The sequence below is a fragment of the Salpingoeca rosetta genome (assembly GCF_000188695.1).
Source record: "Salpingoeca rosetta unplaced genomic scaffold supercont1.2, whole genome shotgun sequence".
Taxonomy (NCBI): Eukaryota; class Choanoflagellata; order Craspedida; family Salpingoecidae; genus Salpingoeca; species Salpingoeca rosetta.
In genome coordinates this window covers 1,023,876-1,035,997 of record NW_004754932.1, presented here as the reverse complement: position 1 = coordinate 1,035,997, position 12,122 = coordinate 1,023,876, and the positions used below count along the sequence as shown (strand labels likewise).

Below are 12,122 nucleotides of genomic sequence, written 5' to 3'. Positions count from 1 at the left end.
CACACACACACACACACACACACACACACACACACACATACACACACGCACACACACACACATACACACACGCACGCACACACGCACGCACTCCCCCACACACACGCGTGCGCGCACGCACTCCCTCACACATACACACACACACGCACTCCCCCACACATACACACACACACGCACTCCCCCACACACGTACACACACGCACTCCCTCACTCACTCTCAACAGGCCGGTGTCGCGTAGCGTACTCAGGCGCACAACATCTGAGACCCGCCTGAAACGCTCTTTGCGCCGTCAATCAGACACTCAGGCCACTGTGAGCATGCGGGGTGACACCTCCCCAAACGTCAGCCGAGCCGCATCGCACCACGCTCGCCCACCCTCCCCGCTCATGTACGAAGTGTCGACTGTTAGCGTTGACATCGAACTGTTGGCATTTGTACGATGCACCTGTACGATGTCTGAACTTCTCCCCCCCCCCCCTCCATGCCCACGCAAGCTCACTCACGCACTCACCCGCACCGCACCCCCATGCACACGCACTCACTCACTTATCGCACCACATGTACATGTATGCACTCACACACATACACACGTTTGCAGGTCGCCCACCACCTCGCCTCGCCTTGAGCGGATGAGCCGCGCAGACGCCGTGCGCAACAACCGCCGCTCGCCGCGTGGCCACCGCCGGCAGAGCCCACGCTATGGCCCCCTGAAGGAGGAGGTTGAGGTTGACGTCAACGAGCCCACCTCCCCAACAACAACGCCCCCGCGCTCTCCCACGTTCAGACACGAGACGAGGTCCCCGCACGCGCAGCCAAAGCGCGCGTCCAGGCTTAGCAGCGTGCAGAGCTGCGCCTCGGAGAAGGATGTGTTTGACTCATCCGCAGCATCAAGCTTCTCCGCCACCGCAGGCAGCTCCCGCAAGCCTCGCATGAGCAAGGGCACGTACGACAACGTCGGGTTTGGGCGGGAGCTCGGCCCAGAGGACGACGACGACATCGCTGCCAGCGGCACTGAAGACGAAGACGTGCACGCGCGCAAGGCCCCCGAGACGCACACGCGGCAACAGCAGCAGCAGCGCCAGAAGACGAAGAAGACAACACCGAGCGTTCGCTTCTCCGTGGGCAGCGACGAGGGCGAAGACGTGCAACTCAGCCCCAGCGCATCGGTCCGCAGCCAGGCAACGCCACGCGCACGCAGCGTTTCCCCGAAGGACCTGCAGGCCACGGCTCGGGCGGTCAGCAAGCGCATCGCTACCATGAAGGGCGCTAGCGAGGAAGCCTCCCCTAAAGCCGCTGCTGACGCTGAAGAGACTGATACCACGCACGAGGCAGAGCGCCGCGAATCAAAGGTGCAGCAGATGACGGCAGCACTCAACACCGCCCACACGCGCAACATGACCCGGTCCATGACAGTGAGCAGCCCCAAGGGCCGCCGGCGCGGTGGGCGGACAAAGGCGCTGCCCGCCGCTGCCAGCAAGCAGCCGCTGGCCAGCGCTGGTTTGCTCAGGTTCAAGCAGCGCTCCCTCGAGGTATCATTCCAGACCCTGAGCTCGTTTCTGGCATTGTTCCGTGTGTTGGGTTTGGTTTGGTCGTTTTGGTTGTCAGTCGGTGCTATCGGTGGTGGTAAGTCGGAATTGTTTTCCGGCTTTCCTTACTTGACACAGTGTGGCACGTGCCTTTGTTTTGATTTGTGCAAATTATCGGCGTGCTTCGTGCTTTCGTCCCGTGAAAACCAATGTTGACCTGCCCCAACCAACCCTGTTCTCGTTGGATTTCGACTAACGGGATTGCTGGGGGGGGGTGCTTGTGATTGTCCCACTTGCCATTTCAGGACATTCGTGGCGGCGCCGAGTACAATGTCGTTGACGAAGACACGCGCATCGACAACCTCGACCGTTTCAAGAAGCACCTGGCGGCCATGGAGGAAACGTCCATTGTTCCGCTGCAGGTCTGTATGATGGCTTGATTGGGTGTGGGTGGGTGTGGGGTGTATGTGCGTGAGTGGGTGACAGTGCGTGTGCAGGTATTTGTTCATCTGTGCGCGTGTGACTGGGTGGCAGTGCGCGTGTGCGCGTGTGACTGGATGTCGTCGTGTGCGTGTGCGTGCGTGCGCATGCGTGTGAGACTCGATGTTCTTGTGTGGTAGCTTTGGTTGTCTGATCTGTGCCAAGTGCGCTGCACATGCCACTTGTTGCATGCATGCAATCCAATGCCTTCTTCTGACACGCCTTGTCATATGCTTGGCGTGAGCAGAAGAAGAACTCTGATGTGATGGAGCTGCTGCTTCGTTCTGACCGCTGGGACTTGGACATCTTCAAACTGGAATCCGCGACAACGTCGCCTCTCACCTGGCTTGGCCTCAAGCACATCTGCGACCGCAGACTCAACGACAAGCTGCCCATCAACATCGTTCGTTCTTCATGTCATTGCGCGCGTGTGTGCATGTGTGTGTGTGTGTGCATGGCTCTGTGTGTGTGTGTCTGCACATGTCATGAGTGCATACATCCCTTTCTCCGCCCTTGTCTTCCCTTACCCTTTCAATCTTGTGTTCCGTCACATCTGTAACTTATGTTCCCTTGATCCTTCTAACAATGCTTGCTCGCGCATGCTCACTGGCCTTGTCTCGTCCGCCTTTTGCTGTCGTGGCAGGACACGTGTGCACGCTTCTTCCACCGGATCGAGCGCATGTACAAGCCACACCCAGTCAACTTTTACCACACAAACACCCATGGTGCAGACGTGTTGCATGTCATGGCGTGCCTCCTCGACTCCGTGTCGTACTTTACACCGACTGAGGTTTGTTGTGGCCTTGTCCGCCACGCGCACGCAATCCTGTTTCCTCACTCCATTCCTTTGTGGTGCCGCTTGCATTGCCACAGTCGCATTCTGTCGCACTGACCAAGGACTGATGTCGTGTGTGTGTGTGTGTGTGCGTGTGTGTGTGTGTGTGTGCGTGCGTGTGTGTGTGTGTGTGTGCGTGTGTGTGTGTGTGTGTGTGTGTGTGTGTGTGTGCGTGTGTGTGTGTGTGTGTGTGTGTGTTTGTGTGCCTTGTTGTTCAGGCTTTTGCGGCCATCGTTGCTGCTGGCGTCCACGACGTTGGCCATCCCGGCTACACCAACTCGTTCCTCATGAAGACGGGGAATGATCTCGCCGTCCTTTACAACGACCGCTCCGTGCTCGAAAACTTCCACGCTGCAACAGTACGGCCTGTCTTCACTCTTGTCTCTGTCTGACTGTGCGTGTACATGCGTACCTCCTCCCGTGTGTGTGTGTGTGTGTGTGTGTGTGTGTGTGTGTGTGTGTGTGTGTGTGTGTGTGTGTGTGTGTGTGTGTGTGTGTGTGTGTGTGTGTGTGTGTACCCCTGCGTGTGTGTGTATACGTTTGTCAACGTGCCCGTGTATGCATACCTCTCTCCCACACACTGTGCCGCACTCATCTGTATCGCGCGCTCACATGATGGGCACACAACACCCGTGCCATATCAACACATCCCAACAGACATTTCAACTGATGAAGGAGCACCCTGATTGTGACATTCTTGCCCATTTCAAGCCGGAGGAGAAGAAGGTGCGCAACTATGCTCCACCAGTGACTGCTCCTGTCAATTGTCCACATCCACGCTACTGTAACCACGCCCCCACCTATTTCGCTCTTTCTGGGTCTTGTCCTCCAAGAAGCCTGTCCGTTTACTGATACAATACCCTGGTACCATCGTGCAAACCCCCCCCCCCTTCTTGTGGCACATCAGACAATTCGACGGCTGATCATTGACATGGTGCTGGGAACGGACATGACGCTGCACAAGAAACACATTGAGACGTTCATGTCTTATTCATCCAAGAGCGCCAGTCTGGTGGGTGGCGTGCGCATCTGCAATTTGACGCATTTCACTGGTCTGATGTTGTGTTCGTCACGCAACCATGTCCCTCTGTGCACCTTCATACGACTCAGTCGCTGTACACACATTGCTTCGCCCCAATCATCTGCTCTGACCTTGCTTGACTTGATGCATGTGTGTGTCTCTGTGTGTGCGTACCCTTTTGCAACTACAGATGGAAGAATACGAGCACATGGAAGTCCCTGCTGACATCCTCAGCATCGAGTGAGTTTCCCCATTGGTTGTGTCAGCCATGGGCTACACGTTGTCTTGCGGCGCAGCATGCAAAGGCAACTGTGTGCTTGTTGAGGACAAAGATCTGCTGCTTGTCTTGCGTCTGGGCCTGACCTTGTTTGTGTCCATGCTTGCCATCACAGGACAACACTGAAGGATCGCTCGTTTGTGCTCGAGTACATGCTGCATTGCGCCGACTTGTCCGCGTGCACGAAGCCCTGGAACCTGTGCTACAGGTGGGCGTATCGTGTACTGAATGAGTTCTGGCTCGAGGGCGATGAGGAGAAGCGGCGCAAATTGCCTGTGGGCGACCTCAACGACCGCGATGCAGGATCCGTTCCCGCGGGCCAGGTTCGTGTGCTTGCGAAACCCACAATGCCCATGTTCACGCGTTCCAAGCTCCTCTTCTTGCCATGTGTGCTTTGTGCTCTGAGCATGTGTGCTTTATGCAAGTACGAACCACGTGCACGCACACATGCATGCATGCATTCATGCATACATTCATCCATTCACGCACACCCTACTCATACATACACGCATACATACACACGCACACACATACATGCACATTCCAGTACGGATTCCTGCGCTTTGTGTGCCACCCCTTGTGGAAGGAGTGGAACGATTTTGTGTCGCCCGATGTCAAAGGCATCTTCATGACCAACCTCGAGTCCAACATGTACGTGTGCATGCTGTTGTGCTGTGCTGCCTGCGCATGGCAACTGTCGCGTTGGCGTCACATCGCGTGCCTTCGTTGATTGCCTTTGCTGTTGTTGCTGTTTACTACCTGTGACTTTGGCACACCTCACATTCACACTTGCACACACGCGCGCGCACATGCACACACGCGCGCGCACATGCACACATACTCGCGCACGCACACATACACGCGCACGCACTTTCTCTCCCCCTCCCTCTTTCTCTTTATGACCACAATACAGGGCCTTGTGGGAGGCACGCAAGGAATACGAGCTGAATCAGCGTGATAAGACACAAGCCGCTGGAGATGGCTCGGGCAGCAGCGGGTCGTCGTCACCCAGTAAGGACGGCCAGCAGCGGCAATCAGGTGCACCAGACAAGAACAAGGCAGCTGGCGCTGGTAACACCAGCGATACCAACGGCCGCCATGGCGGAAAGGACTCGCCCGCAGGGCCTCGCAAGCTGAGTCGCGGGGAACAGGCGGCAGTTGTGACGCAGAGCAAGAACCTGGCCGTGATCCCTCGCCGTCGCAGCCAGCCCTTGGTGCGCATGGATAAGATGGATGAGTTCGCCTCGGGGGCCCTTGACCGTCTGCGTACCATGTCCAGAGACGATGACGACGAGGATGAGGAGGAGTCAGCGTCTGATCAGGAGCAGGTCGCTGGCAAGCACCACGACAGCCGTTTGAAGCAAGCTGAGGACAAAGCCGACGGCGGGACGACATTGTCGTCATCCTCCTCAAACACAAAGCACCACCAGAGCGCCGTTGATGCACACGCGCATGCGCAGCTGTCGGATTCGTCCTCGTCCACCTCGTCAACGCCGCGCGGCAGTGTCCCGGACGGAGCTCCGAGGTCCAGTGGTGGCGCCGCAAAGGGGCGGCGACGCGGCCGGCGACCCCAACGACAGCGCGAAGACAGCCAAGCAGGCCAGGCTGCCGTGGGCCAGCGACCAAAATACGCTGTTGAGCTGGAAATGGAGGACGGTTGGTCACTACGCCTCTTGTGTGTGTGTGTGTGTGTGTGTGTGTGTGTGTGTGTGTGTGCACAGATTGCGAGATTGTCGCTTTGGTTGAGTGGTCAGTTGTGTTGCTGGTCATGTGGTGCTGTTGCTGTGCATGCCTTTGCTGGGCACAAGTGCGTGCACGCGTGTTACCGTGCTCGCCTGTGCTTGTGTAACGAGCCTAGAGCTCACAATCACTCCTATGTTGGCATTGACAGGTGTAGCTGTGTACACGACGGAGGTCTAGCAGGTGATGTGACATGACGTTACACGCATGTGTTGCTGCGTGCCGTCATCGCTGTTGTTGTTGATGTCGCTAGCGCTGCTGTGATTGCCGCTGTGCCTACCCTGCCCTTGTGCACTGCATGGCCTCTGTTTATACTTTGGGTGTCGCGGGTTCCTCCACTTCCGTGCGTTACTCTTGTGCGCGAATGTCTTTGCTCAGGGCTCCTTTTCTTATTTTGGAGGCGTGTGTGTGTGAATCACGCCGTCACAATCGCTTGTGTTACATTACCTGGTCTTCTTGGTGTTGCTTGCTTGCTCCGCATCTGTAGGCGCTCCTCTGTGCGGTATTGCTTCCCGTCTCTTTTGCTTGTTTTAGAAGCCCCTTTGCGTCGCTTCAATGTGCGTTCCTACATGGTCTGCACTTCACGTTGACACTTTCTCACTGATGTCGGTTGACTGCTCAATGGTTTGATTTGCTGAGGGGCCCCTCGGCTACTTGGGTTGCTGTTTTATCATTTCTCAACTACACGAGTGATCATGGTTGAACTGCAACCTCCATGGATGTGTGTGGGGGGGAGGGGATGGTGATGCGGCGACAGGTTGGTGAGGTGCGCCGTGGATGTCAGAGGACAGCAGCATGTGCGTTGTGGCGGAATTGCGGGGTTGCAGCCTGTTCGGCACCGCTGTTGTCGTCCAGTTCCTCGCCACCATCTTGGTCATGACGCCGTTCTTGCGGCAGGGCGTCTGAGCCCGGTGCGGGTTGGTGGTGCTCTTCCTCGTCGCCGGAACTGGCCCGCACGGGCTCTGTTCCTTCCACCTGTTCCTCGACCTCTAGGACCTCGCCTGCTGCATCGCTGCGGCTGCTGCCTGAGGGCTGGTCGGCGCCATCACGGCTCATCCTGTTGCCGCTTCCACCGCTGTCGCCGTTGTCCGCGCTATTGCGCTCCTCGAGTTGCTGTGCGAGCATTGCCCAGCTGTGCTCCCTCTTGCACAGAGGGCATCTGCTCCGCGGAAGGTCCGTGTTTAGCCAGAGCTCCACGCAATGTGCGTGGAAGACGTGCTCGCAGGACAACACCTGTGGGTATGTATGTTGCGAGGGTATGGTGTGTGTGGGTGAGTGAGTGTGTGTGTGTGGGTGAGTGTGGGTGGGAGTGGGTTGCGTTGGGCGTGGGTGCATGTTGTGAGCTTCGTTTACAACGGGATGCGAAGACACATGATTTGTGGTGCAGTTGCGACATTGCTGGCTCTAACCCGGACTGTATCGCCGATGAAGTACGTCATGAGGCAGATGGAGCACTGCCCTGTTGCATGCAAGCATCGCGCGTCGCAGACATCAGAGGTGAGAAGGGCGCCACGTGCTCATACTGAACTGAACATGCCTTCTTCTTGCTTGCATGCATGCAAGCGAATACAGTATGACATGTTTGTGGCGGCATGAGTGTCAAAGGCTCGCGTGACGCTTTCACAAGCCCATTGCAGTGAAGCGCTCATCGCTTCCACTTCCCTCCCTCCATTGCTTCCTTCCTTCCTTTCTTTCTACTCAACCTCACCTTGATCCAGCATGAAGATGTTTCTGGTCGTTGACATGCGGCGCCAGGCTTGCAGGGCGCCGCTGTTTTCAAAGTCGTAGTCGTGGTGCTCAATGGGCTGCAGTTCTTCGTCTCCACGGCGATTGCGGCGGCGGTGGCGGCGGTGGCGGCGGTGGCGGCGGTGTGCATACCACACTCGCCTGCAAAATGAGAACATGGCAGTCCGCAAGGATCGATGCAAGTGCAAACTTGCAAAGGTGAGTACAAAAACTGCAGACTTTCGCACTGCTTTTGTGTCTGTGTCTGTGTCTGTGTCTGTGTCTGTGTCTGTGTGTGTGCATAACTTCGTGTGTCTTCGTGTATGTGAATCTCTCTTGTGTGTGTCTTGTGGGAGTCTTCGTGCGTGTGTGTATGTGTGTGTTCTGTGTGAACAATGAGCGTGTTTTCAGGGTCACAGTGATGTTGTGAGGGATGGAAACGATCAGCAGAAGGGATAGTTGAAGAACAATGGGGGCTTGTGTTGCATGTAATGTGGCATGTGATGTGTGTGAGCATATGGAAGGAGACCCGTGCAACCCCTCTCATTGGAAAAGCAGAAGCCGCAGGTGAGAAGGAGATACACTCGTGCATGTCAACAAACCGCACGTTTTCAAGAGCCATCCCATGATAGTGCAGCTGCACAGCGTGAGCAAGCTCAGCAGTGCGAGCACGATGATGTACGTTGTCTGTGAGAACATTGATGGTTCTTTGAGTTTGGAGTGGAACAGGCATGAGAGAAACTGAGAAGTGCAGCAACGGTCTGATGGCAACAAGCAGCAAGCACAAGATGCCCACGCACTGTGTGAGGCGAGGTGCTTGCTTGAGTTGGTTGTGTGCTCACGTCGCTTGGCAGAGGCAGGTTGGGGTTGGGTACCTATATGCACCCAACATATCACAGGATGACTGGATGAAGCAACTGTGGCACAAAACACACACACACACACACACACACACACACACACACACACACACACACACACACACACACACACTGCCTGACGGCCGATAGCAAAGCCATGGCATGCACACAACTGTGATGCATGACAAACCCGATCGCATCCAAATGTACCCAACTATCCCCTCAGTCACAGCACTCTCGCGCGTGCATGCGTGCATTCACGCTTAGCTTGCACGCCTTCATATGCTGCTGCACGCAAGCAAGCGTGACCGGCCGTCGCCTGCTTCGGTCGTGTTTACAAGTGCAGCGATGGCGCATCGTCTATTGAAGCCAGAGGAACGAACAAGCTCAAGCAACAGCACAGCCAACGCGCCGTCTCAAGCACCAACTCATGTCAACACCACACACAAAGTGCACACACACACATACATACACACGCACACAAAGAGCACACAGGGAGACTCTACAACAGGTTGGCACCAATGGCCATGCACAGCCCCGGTGATGTGATGCCTGTACTGGAGACAAGTGGCAAGCAGTAGCTCAGCTCTAAGCTCGCTGTTTGGAAGTCAACTGACAGCCCAAGGCCGCACGACACAGCAACACTGCTCATCAGCCGCCGCCGCGTTGCCTGCAAGCTCCCCTCTGTTGCTGCGGACCCTGCGGTGATGAAGCCATGGATGCGCAGCACGTCGCCAAACCTCTCCTGCCACGGCCCGCGCGGGAGCGGTGCGTACGCGTGCGCGCCAACGGCCCAATACGCGTTGGCGCCCGCAGCAAAGCCACGGCGGCGTGGGCCAATGCTGTGCTGCTGGAAACCGCGCACGTCTGTGCTGCCACCGAGGAGAAACTGATCAGCAACACACACGTCGGATGCCGGCGGGTGCTGGGACGGCGTTGCCTGTGTTGGTGCTGGTGGTGCGGTGGGCGACGTGGTGTGTGTGTGCTTCGGGGCATCAGCAGCGTCGGAAGAGAGGCGGTGGAGGAGCGTGCGCGCGCGAGCAGCGAGCTGTTCCATGTGCACGGGGGCGATGAGGCCTGCACGTGCGGAGAACCTGAAGTGCATTCCGCCAAGAGCAGGCACGCGCCGGGTGGTGTAGTCGGCCTCAATGTTGTTCTTGATGTAGTTGAAGCTTCCCCCAAGCGGGCCGCCGGACAAGCGGCACAGGTGCTGCAGCCGCAGCCCCTGCAGCGTGGCCGGGTTGCGCATGTCTCCAACAAACTCATGCGTGAGCGAGTTGTTGAGGAAATGTCCGCACGCTTCCCGAACCTCAAACGGCGGCTACAAAGGAAGCCGTGTGTGTGTGTGTCAGTGGAAGGATGCGCACAAGAGAGAGAGAGAGAGAGAGAGAGAGAGAGAGAGAGAGAGAGAGAGAGAGAGAGAGAGAGAGAGAGAGAGAGAGAGAGAGAGAGAGAGAGAGAGTGAGTGAGTGAGTGAGTGAGTGAGAGAGAGAGAGAGTGAGTGTGTGGGTGTGTGTGTGTGTGTGTTGCAGCCAAACATGAACTCCACAAGTCCCACGCTCGCAACAAAGCATGCAGGAGTAAGCACACAGCATGGGCACCTCTGTCTGCGAGGGCTGGACGTGCAGCCACTTTGATTCAAGTGTGAGCTTGTGGGATCCCGCAGTGGAGAGGAAGGCCTGCTCAACGGCGGCTGTGTGGTTGTCCTGTTTCAGACCCTGGCTCAAGCTCACCACGGAGTGCTGACACGTGTGCCCGACAGACAATCACAAGCAACGACAGCAGCAGCAGTAGCGTACGTGAGCGAGTAGTGGCCCGTGTGGGCACTGGTACGCGTGACCACATTCGGCTCACATGACCCAGCCCACAACGTGAGCGAGGACGGTGCAAGCTATCCATCCGTCCACCAACCAACCAGATACACACACACATAAACGCAAACATGCAGACCAGAGGACACACACACACACACACACACACACACATGTAGTCATGATGAGCAAGGGAGTAGCTCTCCAATCCAACCTTTGAGAGGCGGAAGGTGAGTGGCTGCCAATATGCGGCGAACAGAGGAATGGTGTGTTGCACGTCAAGGAAGTGGGTTCGCTGTGTCGACCGGCCCGACGACACCATAAAACGGTCCGCGAGCCCAAGCACGTTGTTCGCATACAGCTGCAAACAAAGGGAAGGGGAGGAGGTTGCTTGAGATGTGCTTGTGGTCACGGAACAACATGTGCCAGATACATAACACAGAGAGAGAGGGAGAGAGATAGACACAAGCACACACACAGATAGACACAAGCACACAGAGCTAGACACGCACACACACATATAGACACAAGCACACAGAGCTCGACACGCTCACACACATATAGACACAAGCACACGGACACAGATAGACACAAGCACACAGAGCTAGACACGCACACACATACAGAGATAGACACACACCGGACAACCCCACTTGGCACCGCCCAGCGTGTTACCTGCAAATCTGCGGAGCCTTCATTGTTTCCAATCTTCACGCCAGTCTTGCCAGTAATCAGCCGCGACTCACGCACATCGTAGTCCACGATGTACCCGTCTGAAGAACGCAAGAGTGACGGTGTATGAGATGCATGCGTGCGCAGGCATGCTTGATGCAAACCAGAGCGGAGACCGTGTGTTACGAGGAGGTGCTCAGCGTGTGCTCGTACTTCTGACGTCTGGGTCAACGTTGATTCTTGCATGAACCTGTGCAAAGACACCAAGGCCCTTGAGTCTGCCAGATACGGCCTGCGCGTTCTCCATCACCTATTCGACAGCACAGAAACGAGGAAGAAGCGGGCAAGGGTGAGTGAGGCTAATGGGGCTGTTCAGACTGGAGTGCGAGAGTGAAGAGCAGTGGTGTGTGGTGCTGTGTTGAAGCGGTGCAGTATATCAAGACACACACATCTTGAAGCGTGGTGGACTGGAAGATGGGCCTGAGGTTCTGTTTCACCACCCAATCACACGTCCTGGCAAGCCCACGCACACGAATCGTCTTCACTGTGGCCTACAAGCACGCACAACAAGCAAGACACGTGAGTGTGTCGGGCATGTGTGTGTATGAGGGTAGACGGGGGGGGGGGCGGAGAAGCACTTTGCAGTGGCTTGAAGCGTGTCGGGAAGGAGTGAGCTATGTCCAGTGCTGTATTGTGAGTGGTACTGCTGGACTGTGAAGCAGTGAGCCGAGCTGTGATCTGTGCAAATTGGGAAGCAGTGGCAAAAGGCGAGGGGAGGGTGATGCGGTGCAGCCTTACTTACCGGCTTTTCCTCAGCCGCGTTCAACTGGCACACACACACACACACAAAAGCACACACACACACACACAAAGCACACACACACACACACACACACACACACACACAAACACAGACGCACAGACACACACACGCACGCACAAAGCACACACACACACACACACACACAAAGCACACAGACACACACAAAGCACACACACACACACACACAAAGCACACAGGCAGGCAACAAACGGATGAGTTGAGTGGAGGTGTCGCAGTGTGGGAGGCAAACAGGGCAGAAACAGCCGCAGGTCCAAGAACACAACTTACACCAGCCACGGCAAACTGCGACAACATGTCGCGAACTCTTGCATTCGAGAGCATGCACAGTCA

At 56.4% G+C, this 12,122-nt stretch overlaps 4 protein-coding genes across 4 annotated transcripts in view; 2 read left to right on the top strand and 2 right to left on the bottom strand.

Annotated features, from left to right (window-relative positions):
• PTSG_11644 (uncharacterized protein) overlaps positions 1-239 on the top strand; it is a gene marked incomplete at both ends in the record, with an annotated part of 8,698 nt that extends 8,459 nt beyond the window's left edge. The window contains one exon of the mRNA XM_004998209.1: positions 225-239. Within this exon, the coding sequence (XP_004998266.1) occupies positions 225-239 (15 nt within the window). The remainder of the gene's footprint in view (positions 1-224) is intronic.
• A 79-nt stretch (positions 240-318) lies between these two features.
• On the top strand, positions 319-6,060 carry PTSG_11643 (uncharacterized protein; the record flags this gene model as incomplete). The annotated part of the gene is made up of 13 exons (XM_004998208.1): positions 319-389; positions 600-1,530; positions 1,833-1,949; positions 2,255-2,410; positions 2,651-2,797; positions 3,061-3,201; positions 3,500-3,568; positions 3,750-3,854; positions 4,054-4,103; positions 4,256-4,463; positions 4,688-4,791; positions 5,054-5,796; positions 6,032-6,060. The coding sequence occupies 13 exons, from the start codon at positions 319-321 to the stop codon at positions 6,058-6,060; spliced, it is 2,871 nt and encodes a 956-aa protein (XP_004998265.1).
• A 531-nt stretch (positions 6,061-6,591) lies between these two features.
• PTSG_00796 (uncharacterized protein) lies at positions 6,592-7,889 on the bottom strand. The gene is made up of 3 exons (XM_004998207.1): positions 7,589-7,889; positions 7,290-7,339; positions 6,592-7,113 (listed from the first exon to the last, which is right to left on the bottom strand). The coding sequence occupies exons 1-3, from the start codon at positions 7,782-7,784 to the stop codon at positions 6,661-6,663; spliced, it is 699 nt and encodes a 232-aa protein (XP_004998264.1). The 5' UTR covers positions 7,785-7,889; the 3' UTR covers positions 6,592-6,660.
• A 903-nt stretch (positions 7,890-8,792) lies between these two features.
• The window catches only part of PTSG_00795 (uncharacterized protein), a 3,485-nt gene continuing 155 nt past the window's right edge, over positions 8,793-12,122 (bottom strand). The window contains exons 2-8 of the mRNA XM_004998206.1: positions 11,751-11,774; positions 11,398-11,499; positions 11,162-11,258; positions 10,952-11,049; positions 10,491-10,637; positions 10,067-10,207; positions 8,793-9,786 (exon numbers count right to left, since the gene is read on the bottom strand). Coding sequence (XP_004998263.1) covers positions 8,968-9,786; positions 10,067-10,207; positions 10,491-10,637; positions 10,952-11,049; positions 11,162-11,258; positions 11,398-11,499; positions 11,751-11,774 — 1,428 coding nt within the window. The 3' untranslated portion in view covers positions 8,793-8,967. The remainder of the gene's footprint in view (positions 9,787-10,066; positions 10,208-10,490; positions 10,638-10,951; positions 11,050-11,161; positions 11,259-11,397; positions 11,500-11,750; positions 11,775-12,122) is intronic.

Coding starts and splice junctions, on each gene's coding strand:
- PTSG_00796 (XM_004998207.1), bottom strand. CDS start 7,784: ATGTTCTCATTTTGCAGGCGAGTGTGGTATGCACACCGCCGCCACCGC. Junction 7,340..7,588: donor CATCTTCATGCTGGATCAAG/GTGAGGTTGAGT, acceptor TGCATGCAACAG/GGCAGTGCTCCATCTGCCTC. Junction 7,114..7,289: donor TCATCGGCGATACAGTCCGG/GTTAGAGCCAGC, acceptor ACATACCCACAG/GTGTTGTCCTGCGAGCACGT.